Source organism: Ammospiza nelsoni, chromosome 1 (genome assembly GCF_027579445.1).
Source record: "Ammospiza nelsoni isolate bAmmNel1 chromosome 1, bAmmNel1.pri, whole genome shotgun sequence".
Lineage (NCBI taxonomy): Eukaryota > Metazoa > Chordata > Aves > Passeriformes > Passerellidae > Ammospiza > Ammospiza nelsoni.
The window spans coordinates 79,259,195-79,273,402 of NC_080633.1; the positions used below are offsets into that span (position 1 = coordinate 79,259,195).

The window sequence follows — 14,208 nt, forward strand, 5'->3', positions numbered from 1 at the left end:
TTCGACCTACAGCTGATTCTCCTCAGGTAAAAGAATTGGTATGAGCTTCCATTATTTTATTTGGAGGAAAATATTGCACAGAGCTGAGCCGGTGCTGTGGAGAAAAGAATGTACCTGTTCCCTCAGGGGTTGTACTTCTCCTGCCTGTTCCATTGCCTGCTGGAAATGAAATTCATTTCACTGTCCCAGGGTCTTATTATTACTTCTGTGTTATTTTTAACCATATCACTGTTCCTTATTATTTGTCTTGTTTTAATGCCTAGATACTTCTGCCAAGATCAAGACTGTACAAATGTGGCCTGAATCTGCCAGTAAAATGTCGCATATTGTAGTGGAAGAGGTAGGAACAAGAAAAGAGAGAGCGAACACTATTGTTTCAGTTTTATGTAGAGAAAAACCAATCTAAGGGAGCTGTTCTTGCATCTGGGAGTCTAGAGCTGGTCTGAATGTCTGTGCAACTGTTCCCAAAAGAGATGGCACAAGTGACAGCCACAGTCCTCTGGAGGCTGTTGGACACATCTGGGAGTGCAAAGAGCTGCCTCTCTTTAGGCTACCAGATGCCTCTGTTCAGCCCACTTGAGATCACTTGCTCAAGGTTCTTCAAGAAATGTATAGCAAAATGTGCTTCAATACAAATCCCATAAGTTCCAGTGTTAATCACAAATTAATTATTCCTGGTTTCAGCTTCTCTTTTTTTTTGTTACTTTCTCCCAACCACCTACACTACTGCTGTTAAGAAGTGAATTATCCTTTCTTGTTTTAAATTTTTCTTCTTTCTGTTTCAATCTTTGATTTTGGCTCCAGTCCTCCTCTCTCGCTCAGCAGAAGGCTGAACGCTGCTTTGGTTGGAAGCTGTGTTACAGAATGTTCTCCACCCCTTCTGCTCTTTTGTCGGCATCTCCTCCCACCCCCAGCATGCCAAACAACTCCAATGCTCTCTGAAGCACAGGGATCAATAGCCTTTGTAATTCTGTTTTAGCCAGTGTGCCAGTAGCTGTTGGTAGACAGGCAAACAGGTGATGTATTTAAAAACTCATGTCTGTGAAATACCCACTCACAATCAGCTCTCCAAGATAATTACATATGTGTGAAAAAAAAATTATTCTGATTCATGTCAGATGCATTTCCTTTTAAGAGTCATGTTATACATTTATTTCAGGCAAGATTATGTAGAAAAGACTGACCTTCTTAAAGCACTCTATTATTCTCTACAGTCGCATTTTTCTTTCTTTTTCTGTCACTAAGAAGTCATTCCATTTCTGTGTTGACTTTTTTATCTTCTTTTTATAGCCTTTCCAAAAGCCATGTCACTTGCTGAACTTTTGCTGACAAACAAAAGGAAGAGAAAGAAAAATATCATAAACCTCCACATACAGCAAATGGCAAGGGCACGCTGTATTACTCAGATATGGTTGAGCAACTTTTTAGCATTCATTTCTCATTTCACTCCTTTAGTTCCACTGTCTTTTCCTTCTGGTTTTGTTTTAATTCTCTTCTACCCAGTATTTTTGACTCATCTGTTTGTTCTGACACTTCCTTTTTTTTTCCTATAATTTTTTTGTGATTACCACTTCCTTCTTTAGAATTAATCTATTTGATTAGTTCTGTCTTCACTTTTGTTTAGCCTCTCTGCCAACCCCTTCAGGTATTACATTGCTGTGGAAAAAATTATATGTAGAGAATTTCCTAACTCCACAGCATCTGCTGTTCATTAAAATGTCTTTGTCAAAGTGCCATTATTTTTTTGGCTTTATATTTTCAAATCTGGATGAATCCATGTTATTTACCTACTTAACAACCACCTTGTGATTTTAGGATTGAAGCATCTTGCTCTAATGCCAAGCTAAATGGCCACCACTGACTTGGCTGATGTAGAGCTGCCAGAAAAATAGATTTTCATGAGAATTGAAATTAGTGGCTGATGAGAAATATATAATATTTATATAATATATAATATATATATAATGATACTTCTTGAGAAGTCAACCTCTGCATATGCATTTTTTTAGAGCAATACTGTAAATAGCATTGTTGTTTTTTGTCCTTAATATATCTGCTGCATGGCCTCCATAATAGATGCAGACTCTAGGGGGACTGAAATTGCTTTAACAGCACTTTGCCCCAACTGGTTTGAATGTCACTCTCCTGCAATACGGGTCTGATGCTTTTCTGCCAACAGCACATTGCTGATCTTGTCTCCAGCCAGGCCGAAAGGTTGGACCAGGTGTTTGGAATTTACTCTGCAAGCCTCTCTGAAGAGCTTGAGAGCCATGCGATGCCGTGAGATTGTGGGCTGAGGAGTTCTGCTTTGGTTCTGTGTACAGCTTCGGTCTTCCGATAAAATATCCACACTGAGAAAGCCACTACGATCACAACGCAGCCAGTGAAGGCTCTGGCTGAGCTCATCAGGTACTCCCTCGTCTTGAGACTACAGATAAGCGGCCAATGAGGAAGGCGTGTGATTTCATCACACTTTTGATCTAAATGTGGCTATGGAAAAGCATATGGCTTGGCAATTGTTTTGGGTTGGTTTCTTTTTTTTAGGTTTTATTTCTCTCTCCTTCCCTGCACAGACAGTTGCTGTCATCTTCACGAGATCAAATGTGAACTGGTGTCATACTTGATGCTGAAATTCACACCTACTTTCCTTCAGCAGCCCCAGCCAAACTTTAAAGAATTTCCAACTGCTGAGGATTTTTTTTAGAAGGTATTTGATCATTATGCTTTTAGCAGATTTAATTTTGAAAATGAGGTGATGTAATGAATTAAAGGAAAAAATAAAAGGCAGTCACAGAAGACTGGGAGAGCTACTGTTTCACACCCAAAGAACAACTGTTGAATATTCGTTCTGTAACATCCTACAGCCAAAACCCCGATAAAGTAGGAAGATCTGTCGGTGTCCCCTGAAGGGCCGCATCCCTCGGCGCTGGGGCCCGTGGCTGAGCACAGGGCGCCGGGAGCGGGGCCAGGAGGCGGCCCCGAAGGGCAGGGCAGGGAAGGGCAGGGAAGGAAGGCAGGGCCCGCGGGGCGGGGCAGGGGCCGCGGCCGCCGGGGTGCGGGGGAAGCCGGTGCTGAGGGCAGGAACGCCGGGGGCGGGCGGGAGAGCAGGCAGGGATTCTCGTCCCGGAAAGGGGCAGGGATTCCGCCCGGCTGGGCAGGCGCCAGGGCGCTGGCGAGGGCGGTGGCTTTCCCGGAGCGCAGCGGGGGCGGCGGTGCCGGTGCCCGGTGCCGGACCCTCGCCTCCCTCTCTCCCTCGCTCCGTCCCTCCCTCGCTCCGTCCCCCCGCGCGTGCCGCCCGCCCCGCCCCGCCCCGCCGCCCGCGGCCCCGCGCGCCGCTCCTCGCACAGCGCCGGCCGTGAGGGAGCGGCCGCGCCCGCCCGCCGGGTCACCTTCCCGGCCGCCGGCAGCCCCGACCGCCCCCGGGCCGCCGCCATCCGCCGCTGCGGGCCGTCCCCGCCCCGGGGGAGCGGGTGCCCCGGGGCATGAGCTGCGCCTCCGGGAGCGTCGTGCTCCCTGCCGGAGAGCCGCCGCGAGCCGCCGCCGCCCCGCTGGAGCTGCCGGCCGGGGCGGGGGAGGCGAGCGGAGACACCCCCGAGGAGGGCGAGGGCCGGAGGGGCGGCTCGGAGAACGGGGCCGCCGGCGGCGACAAGCCCGAGACGCGCTCGGTGTGCAGCAGCAGCGAGAGCGGCAGCGGCGGCCACGGCGGCGGGGCCGGCCCCATCTGCAAGATCTGCTTCCAGGGCCCCGAGCAGGTGAGCACAGCGCCGGGGGCGGGCGGCCGAGCCCCGCACACCTTCGCGCCTTCGGCTCGGGGTCGAGCCCTGTCCCTGGTGCTGATCTCGGCGGCGCTCCCCGGCTGGAATCGCCCTCCCCGGCTGCCGCTGTGCGGGCGGGCTGTGGCAAAAGCCTGGGGCGAACCTGAGCCGGCGCAAAGCTTTGGGGGAATTCAGGGATTTTGCCGTGTCTGGCTCGCACGCTGGGTGTCCTCTGGCGCTCCCGCTCCCTGGTTCACCTCTGAGCGACTCTACACAGTACGGATTTCTCAGGTTTCTGTTAGACTTTAAAATGAGAGTGTTAGCTTACAGGTAATGCTGAGAAGACCTCCAAGTATCATCTCTGTCGTGACGTTACTGGGCATAATATCAGCGATGGATCTGTAACTAGCATTTTATAGCTTGTCTTGGATTTGGAAAGAAGAGAACAGCTGATTTATATAATACAGAAACTACTGGGGGAAGTGCTTACTTACATTATTTAAGGTCCTCTCTGACAGCTGGCTAGCTGGACAGCGCAGAGCCATGCTCCAAGAGTAAGGCTTTCTTGGAATTGTGACATCACACATTTCTTTCTAAGTGATGACTTCAAATAGCTGTTGCAGAAAAGTATCCAACCACTTTTGGTATCTTTTGAGGTATTTTAAATGGCTAATGGTACTGTTGTTTAATGCAAGGTAATATTTCAGTTGTTTCACACAGGTACATGAACATGTGTAGACAGCTCTCTGGCTTTTATCAGAAGAAGCAGCTAGGTATTTTTAAGACAGTTACATTTTTGAGTATTTCATAGCCAAAAATACATGCTTTTCCAGATAGTGAAATTGAGACCAAGTCATTGTAACAGACCCCCTAAAGATTTTGGTATTGAGTGTACATGTATGTGAAAGGTTCCTTTAAAGTTGACGTTTCTGTATTGCCTTTCCAGGGTGAATTGTTAAACCCTTGCCGCTGCGATGGCTCGGTACGATACACGCATCAGCTTTGCCTCTTAAAGTGGATAAGTGAAAGAGGGTCATGGACCTGTGAACTCTGCTGTTACAGATACCATGTTATAGCCATTAAAATGAAAAAGCCTTGTCAGGTAATTTGTTCTTTTAAAAAAAAAGTATGTCTTTTCAGTCTTTTTTTTTTTAAACAAAATTATTCTTACTTTTACTTCCAAGGTTTTTGGAAAATGCAGCAGAAGATCCTATATGCCTCACCAGCTAGCACTTGCACCCACTTGAAGTTGGTTTTTAAGAACAGTTACATATTAAAATGTGCAGTGATTTGGTTCTGTTATGTTCTTCTAGTTGTTGATTTGCTGTAGAAATGGTTTTTAGAGGTTGGTAAATTCTGTAAGTAGTTAAATCATGCTGAGATGTGACAGAAAACTTGGATCTCCCAGATTAACTTCCTAAACTTTAAAGATGTCTTTATTGTTTGTTCAAGGCTCACTCAAAGGTTGATTTTGTTCTTTCTTCAACTTGGGATCCAGAGGGGAGAGGTGACGAAAGCTTCTGTTTTCTGTCTATTCATCTACTGTAGAAATGTAAAAGGAGGTGACTTTTCAGTCTTGGCACAATTCAGAGCAGTACAACACTCTTAAAGTTCTGTCCTCCAGAAGCTCTTTCAGAAGCTGAAATGTGCAGTAGCATTTTCCAGAGCTCCATTTCAGCAGCATCAGAACATGAGAGGGAAGTTAGAGCATTGTAGTGGTAGCATGTTCAGGGAGAGGTGGGGGAGAAACTCAAATCTCCACCAGATCTCTTAGGGAAGCCTTAATACCACTTTGAATACCAGAATTCTTTAGGGACTTTAAATTCCATCTTGGAAATTTTATTTTATAACATCTGAGGAACACATTTAGTAAGATAATTGTATCTTTTTTTAGTTTTGATCCTAGGAGCTCAGAGATGATGGAGTTCTCAAAGGCCAGAGCACTTGGGTCATTTTTCTGTGCCTGTGTTTGATTGGAGTTTTATAGAAAAGGCATGGTTGAGTGGTAATGGCAGTTATGTGAATGTGATAAGCATTCCTTGGATGCAGAATATCTGGAGTATTTGCTTACAGTTGTTCAGATTATGGGCAAGTACTTTCAGAGCCAGTGGACTTCAATTTTTTTGCTTTATAAATTCTCAAAGGAAAGGTTTTGGTAAGCTTTCCTGGATAGAATCTTTATGATGTTAAAAAGTAAAGGATTTGTAAAACATTCCAGAAAATGAAGGTGGCAGATTCTGTTTCTACACAGGCATGGTTTGGCATGGGGTTTAATACTTTTGGCTTTTTTTAACCTTTTAAAAAGTCTTTATTTCTTGCATCTCCACAGCAATCTCATCCTTTTCCTAGCAAAGATTACAATAGCAATAGTTTGCAATTATAGTATCTGAAAATCATTGTGGGACAGCAAAGACATGACACAGTTGCCTGCAAAGAGGCATCTAGTACTATTTGAGATGTCCTAAGGTAGCCAAAATGTGTACACAGAATAGCAGATATGACAGAACTTGTGAGGGACTCTGGAACTGCAGATGGAGGCCAAGTGAATATTAAAGGACATTTGAAAAGTCATTAGACACCTATCTGTGGACAGCAGAATCAAGCCCAAATGTGAAGAACAACTGTGGAAAAGAGAAGCAAGGAAGAGTCAGTAGATGATGCAGTAGGCAACAAAGTTTGGCCAAGCTTATAAAGGAAGTAAAAAGAAACTGAAGAGACAAAAGTTAAATGCCACTCATTGCATTAGTTGTCACCGTTTTTTTCCTTTTTTTTTTTTTTGGGGGGGGGGGGCAGGAGGGACAAAAAACGGATTTATATTTCTCATTAAATAGCTTAATTCTTTATTTATTCTTCACCCTGTCTTTCATTATTTAGGTAAGTTATTTAAGTCTGTCCTCTCTTTCTAAACAAAATAGCATACAGAAAGACTTCATGGAGTTACATCTCAAATAATAAGTTGTACATACAATCCTGAGGTCAAATTCCTGACACTCAAAAGATCAACCCATGTCTTTGAGGAAACACAGTAGTACCTTTCTCAGTCTCCTACACAGAATTTTTGTCTTGTAGTAACAGAACCTGAAAGGAAGTCTCAAACTGCAGTCATCTGTGTAATTTTATAAGGGGAATCAGTCTTAAAATGCGCTTACTCACTCCCCCATACTCTTGACTGTAATAATATTTGCTGCTTTTAGCCACTGGCTTGGCTTAAACTTTTGGACAGGTTCTGAGTCATTTTCTACACTACACAATTGCTTGTTTTAAGGTAACTTTTTGGTTAATTTTAGCAAAAAGCTAAGGGCAAGACCATTTCAATACAGAAGGATTTTAAAACATCGTCAGCTGAAGTAGTGAATGTACTTAAAAGTTCCCAAAAAGGCAGGACTTCTTGCATCACATTAGATACAGTATTTGGACAGGAGTAGTTTACTCTGTCAACTACCACTAGTCCGCCTCAGTCCGTCTTCCCAGAATTGTCTCTACCAGTCTTTTACTTATTAGAACTTTGTGGGCAGTGTCATAGGAGAGAAAACTGGTGCTATTAACAAAAAATGCTTTTTCTCAGGTGAATGCAGATCTGTGTCAGGTCTATGCAAGCCTGGTCTATTTACTCTCAGGTCTGTGCAGATCTACATCAGCTCTTCAGGTTTGCTTTGACCACATGTATTTAAGGAATGTAACAATGTGTAGAGATTTAAGAAAGATTTTCCTTTGTTTTTGTTCAGAACATTGGAATAGATGTGAATATTCCATTTAATATCTAACATGTTCTGTGGTTTCCATTGCTTCATGGAAGGCAAAGTTGTCTCCAAGGGTGCATCTCCTGGGGCAGTACATTCAAGAAACAGAATATTTCTATTTTGATAGAAATTCTTCCAGTGTCAGTGTTCCAGTTCCAGATTCAGCAGCTACTACATAATTCACCTTTAAGAATCTAATCCTGGAAACACATAGATTTTATTATGGGAATAAACCCTAAAACACAAACAAAACCCCAAATTAACTCATGGGCTAGCAGTGGAAGATGAGCACACAAACAAGTTGATGACATTTGATATGATGTATAACAGAGATTTGGAATTTTTTCAGTATCCCTCTTAGGACCATATCAGAAAGATTATCTTGTACTAGTCCATTAATGAAAACATGTGTTCATGTTGCTGGACTTGCTCCATTGGCAGGGTGGAATTTGATCCAATAATAGGCTAGACTATGTTAATAACTAGGAAATTCCCTTACTGCCCCTCAAACTATAATGAGGGAAGCTGGAATAAAAACTGCTTTGGGCAGGGAGGTTTGGAAATACATAAAAAGGAGAGAGAAACTTCAAATGTGTGACTTGGAAATTAAACTAATTTAGAATTATAACTGAGATTAACAAAAAACAAAAAAGTGCAAAAAGAAATATTTTTATTAGTTCATTATAAGGTTATAATTTGTACAGATTTCCTTCCTAAAGGAAATATATTTCTAAAAGAAGTATAAACACATTGTTTTATTTTTATTGGTGCTATGTAGTTTTTATGCTGTCAGGAGATTAGTTTACTAGACTTGCACTTAATTATGAATGTGTATTAAAGAATATCAGTGCTCTTGTAAGATTGAGAATTAATGTTTAATAGTGGAATAGAATAATGCAAAGGTTGAGAATATATACTTTGGTACTAAAACCTGTCGCTTCTATAAGTGAGTAGTAAAGATATTTAGAGAGAAGCCTTTTCTAGACTGTTAGTGTAGTCTGTCATAAAATGGTGTTACATTAGATGTTTGATAAATCCTGTTCATTAAAACATTATATTCTGGTACTTTGGTGAAATGGACCTATTCCAAAAGTTATACAGTAGATGGATGTGCTAATTTAAAACCTAATTGTGAGGCAGTTCAAACTTTTTCTGATACCAGTAAAATCACAAAACTTATTTAAATAAGTAAATGCTTACTTGTTAGGCCTGATTTCTTAAAAAAGAAAAAAGATAAGGTGGTACTTGTCAAAAGGTGAGGTTTCACTTTTCCAAATTTTGTTAATGTGCGTAATCCTCACTCATTTGAGAAAGCTCACCGGCATCAACTAGATAAGCATGAGCAAAACTGCATAGCAGACTGCAGGTGTGTGAATGTGTGTTACACTAAAAAAAAAAAGTCAAGTTTTTCAGCTACTTCAGTATGGAGGTCAGTGTCCAGAAAAAATTGTAAATGTTTAATAGAAGTTTTTGTGGATGACTATGCTCAGCTGGATGACAGCATTAAGTTCTTCTAGGCAGAGCTAAAAAGGGGAAAGGGGAAAGGCTGAAATCTTCAATTACGCATTCTAAACTGCTCAATGTACTAAGGACAATCTATTAATGTCTCTTCCTGTACTGAAGATCCAGAAGAATACTGTGCTGTTCCATATGTCAGTGGACAAAAAAGAACAAAAAGGATTGTTCCAATATTGGACAATTTACAACGAAATTTGAAAAAGAGATAAGGAACAAATCTATGGTACATTGGCCCTGGTAGCGAGACCCCTGGAACACTAGCCATTTCTAACTATAATTCAGTTTTTGGCATCTCAAATGGGATGTATTTTAAGAGGCCTCTTAAAAAGAAAATAATGAAGCTTTGCAAGCACCCTTTGAATATGAAGGCACTATGCAAGGGCTGTTGGAAAATAAAATACTTGGCTGAGACAGGTATCATGAACTAAATGGAAGCGAGATTCAATGCCTGAGTAGTCATTAGAAGGTAATTAATACATCAATAAATGCCTGGAAGGACTTAAAAAAAATCAAATAAAGTCTTTTTAATTTCATGTAATGGAGAAGAGAGTCCATCATAGAGGAGAAAGTAGGCCAGTAACATGGTCAAAGTAGTGGAATAAAAGGAATTGTACTTGAAGCAGTTTTGTACTTGCTGAGAAGATTATTTTTGTCATGAGCTTAAAATATGTTACGTTAATTGAGACATAAGACAAAAGTGATGATGAGAAATTATTTTTTACATATGAATAGACTTAGATATGCTACATAGAAAGCACATGCAAGCTTTAGAAAGAGAACAGGAGGATCCAAATATATATTTAAATTTAAGATAATTCCTGAGAAATTAAGGATCATCCCAAGAACAAATTCATGTTTTGGAGCGATAAAACTATAGGGCTGGGACATGAAAATCCTAGAGATTTTAATGACCCTAATTGAATGGTAAAATCCATACAAAAAATGGTAGAAGCAGACTAATTCTTTAGTTTTGACAGGAGAGAGAAATCTGAAACAGAAAACTAGATGTCAGTCATCAGCACAGATACAGTACCTGTACTTCTCACACTTTTTTTCTTTTTTGTAAACATCTTTTGGCCACTTCTAGGGAGAATTTACTAGACTGGATAAACCTTTTAATCTGATATACTCACAGTCAGCTCAGTGACTGCACTGGGTAGATTGTGATTATGATCAGTTCTAAGTATCATGCTTAATGAGTTAAGAAACAAAAGGATAGCAGAGCTGTTGGAGAGGGCAGTTGGGGTTTTTTTCTGTGATGGGAAAGACAAAATACATTTTATGTTTACTTTCTGTTAAAGATCTGAAGGCAAATGAGGGACTGAAAAAGAGAATTGTGTAAGCAAGTGCCAATGGTGCAGAGTACAGAGAGTATAAAAGCAAGGACATCAACTTAAAAACAGAAACACAAAAAATTGAAGGCATCAAAGAGAAAATTCTGATGGGATAATGAATTTCATGTTATATTTTCTTTGTTTTCTTGTCATTAATGCAAAGAAAGACTTGGAAATAAAAGGAATAGAGAACTGGCAAATAAAAGTGGTAAAAAGGTGTGGAGACAGAAGTCAGTTTAGCTTGAGAAAAATATTTGGTTGGCCATTCAGATGAGAGAGCACATTTTTCACAGAGCAAGTAAGCAGGCCACTGGTGCACTGCTAGCACAGTAGGAGCTGAATATTTGGCTGCTAACATACAGAGCTGAAGGAGTGCAAAGTGGACATTACAGTGGAAAAGAAGAAAAAAGCTTTAGAAACTTTAAAAATATGGATCTAAATGATGATTAATGAGGTGAGAGAGAACAGGAGATGGAACAATATCATAAGTACCAATGATCTGAAAGTCATGAAAAAATAAAGAACAGTAGTTGAACAAAGGAACTGATTCTATCATCACAGTGAGAGTTGGGTAGGGATGGAGAAGAACTAATAACAAAATACTAGATATTGACTTTGATATTCCTTTGAAGCATATTTGTAAGTTATGAGAAGAAATTAAATTCATCTTAAGAGGTCAGAGGACACATCAAGTGGGAGCTGAAGCCATCGGGAAGAAATATGGGGGATTACAGAGAAAATCAAACAGTTAAGCAATTCTGTCAGACTTCTAAGTATATCCTAAGGTAATCAAGTAAAATACAAAAGAAAAAAAAACAGAGCCTACTTAAAAAAAATAATAGTATTAAAAGTATTTGGGTGTGTGCCCCTCATACATTACACTTTTATTTTCCGCAGCTTATTAAATTTCAATTGCTTTCTGTTTTTATTTTGTGAGATGTGTAGTTTGTGCTCAAGGCAGTTTGACTGCTAGAATAGTGTGAAAAAAACAGTGCAATGTAAACTGTGAATGGTTCTTGGAAATAATTTTTTAATTACAAGTGTCCTACTGATTTAGTGGTAAGATATATAATATAGATTAAAAGAGTGGCATTATCTTGTTATATTAAATAGTGGGTTAAATATGTCAAGGAAAAAAAGATTCCTTCAGCCTACAATTTTCATGGGGCAGAATGACTTGCATGAGAAACAGAGGCAGGTTGTTTTTCAGAGGAAATATATCTAATTACAGTTATTGCTGGAAATATAAGCATAAATTACATATTTGCAACAGACTTCATTATAAAAAAAATCCAAAAGTAGAAAAGGATGTCAATGGGAATCAGGGTTACTACCTATACATAAGTGCTGCCATTTGAAATGCTAAGAATAACAATGCAAGGCTTAAGATATGGCGTCAGACCTGCATTTACAAACCTTTGTATTACTGGTTTTTTTGTCATTTTCTATGCTTGGGTGTTTTCCCAACGGCTTGATCTGCTAGAAGTTTGTTTAGTGATCAAAGATTTCAGAGTTTTCACAATACAAATGTTTGTCTTTTTGTCATATGTCAAAAATTCTTATTATTTAAGTCTTTAATTCCTGTCAACAGAGATTAGTGGAAAAATACTGAAACCAAGAAGTGGTTGTTTCAGCAGACTTCTTCTATTTCTTAATATGAAAAATTGTTAATACATGATGGTGTACTGCTTTCATACTGTGTGTCCATAATTCCTTACCTTACGCCAATTTGGCAGTGCAAGTAGCCTGCTCTGAGCACCAAGTACTGTCAATACATGTTGACTTCTCTACCAGTCTCTGAAGTGTCCTTGTAGTGTTATCCACAACTGAAATTAGTCAAAGAAGATTTTATTAAATTAATTTTGAAATTTACTTTTAATACTTCTTGGTTTTGAATGTTGCCCCATTCTCACTGAAGTCTTCAGCACTTCATCCCAATGACTGGCAGTCATGCCAACTTACTTCTTTCTTAATTTGCTGTATTGGGGAGACAGCTTTTGCACCTATTGCACTTGTATTTTAAAAAAATTTTTGTCCCATGTATAGATTCAAATTGAATGTTTGATATTCACTCTGAAGACTCTTTCTTATTGGTTCAGCAGTGTGCAGAGAATAGCCCCTACCTGCTTTTGTGGCTACAGTGCAACAGTAAAGGAACACTTTGACCTCACTTCCTTTGAAGTACTTGTCTGAGTCAGAGCACCCTCATTGTGCGTTTTGCCTGCATGACTCTTTTGCCATGGGGTTCTTTGCTTCTTTTTAAAATTTATTTCAACTTTCCTTTTTATTTACTTTTATTTCTTCTTTTATTTTTCTTCTTCTTTTGTTTACATTTCAGTGAAGCTCATGGAGAATGAGTATTCTCATTCTTGGCCACATGCTGTTTCCTTACTCCCTACTCTATTAGTGTGCATGTGTCCCATTTTTGCATATTTTTCTGGCAGTGTTTTCAGGGCAGCATTAAACTTTGCCAGTTCTGTAATGACCATATTCCTAGTACAGGAATATACCATACTGTTACCCTCACAAGCCATATTAGTGGATGGGGGCTATTTCCTAAGCTAAGGCTCATTTTTCTCATCTTTCATGGCTAAGGAACAGATATAATAAAATAATTCCTTAGCAGTTTCACATAGTCATGTACCTTGTCATCAAGATCAAATGCTAGCTAGCTTTATGTACATTTAACTATTCTTCTAACACTGGAAGCATATTATTCCAAGCGCTACAAATATTTTGGAAAAAGCAAATTCTGTGACACTGCCAGCCAGGAATCTGTAACTGAAGAAAATGAGAGTAAACTTCAGTATGCCTTCTCTTTTTTTCATGCTAAAGAGGCTCCCTCTGCTCTATGGGCAAAAACAGACAGACTGAGAGTCTGCATCTTAATGGAACACTTTATGTATCTCTCATTGCTTTATCTGAGCAATCTGCAATTTACAATCTACTAGAGCTTGTGGCTACTCCCAGCACATTGTGTTCCTCCTTGAGTGACTAAAGTCTGCATCTGTTTCAGGGCTGCTCTTTCATAGGAGTAGAGTAGTCGGACAAATTTTAGTTGAAGGAATGGGTGTAACAGCTGAGTGAGCTCCCTGAGTCACATCAGAATAACAGAAATAGACTATGGGAGACTCACACTTTCATCCTTCTCCTGCACCTGCAGCACTGTTCCTTCACATAGCTGCTGTTTTTACTGACTGTAAAAGTCATTGTAAGCTCAAATCATTCAATGTCACCTCCCTAAAAGGACACTTAGATGGTATTTGAATGTACAAGCTGACCTAAAATCCTCCTGAGACTTCATAAAGAGGGTCACTTCCTCCTCACTCACCATTTTCAGAGCCCTGCATATCATCTCATTGCCTTCTGGATGCTTGCACTAAATAGAAATTAGATTAGTAACAGATGCTTTTCTGATATCTGTCAAATATACAGAAAAGGTTTTCATATACTCCACTACCTAGTGTAAACAGAGGGACCTTCAAATACATCTTCTAGAATTGCATTCATGGGTGCATCATCGCTCTCTACAACTACCTGAAAGGAGGTGTTGGTGAGGTGGATTTGGCCTCTACTCCCAAGTGAAGAACAAGCAATAGGACAAGAGGAAATGGCCTCAAGTTGTGCCCAGGGAGGTTTGATTGGAGATTAGCAAAAATTGCCTCATTGAAATGGTATGGCAATGAAACAGGGAAGTGGTGAAATCATCCTGTCTAGAAATGTTCAAAAGGCATGTGGATGTGGCACTTGGGAATATGGTTTAGTGCTGAAAGGAATTGTGCTAGGTCAATGATTGGACTTGATGATCTTAGAAATCTTTAGCAACTTTAAAATTCTATGATCCTATAATCTCTGGGATTT

At 40.2% G+C, this 14,208-nt stretch overlaps 1 protein-coding gene across 1 annotated transcript in view; it reads left to right on the plus strand.

Moving 5' to 3' along the window:
• The first annotated feature begins 3,482 nt into the window (after positions 1–3,482).
• MARCHF11 (membrane associated ring-CH-type finger 11) overlaps positions 3,483–14,208 on the plus strand; it is a 31,825-nt gene continuing 21,099 nt past the window's right edge. The window contains exons 1-2 of the mRNA XM_059484222.1: positions 3,483–3,752; positions 4,702–4,857. Coding sequence (XP_059340205.1) covers positions 3,483–3,752; positions 4,702–4,857 — 426 coding nt within the window. The remainder of the gene's footprint in view (positions 3,753–4,701; positions 4,858–14,208) is intronic.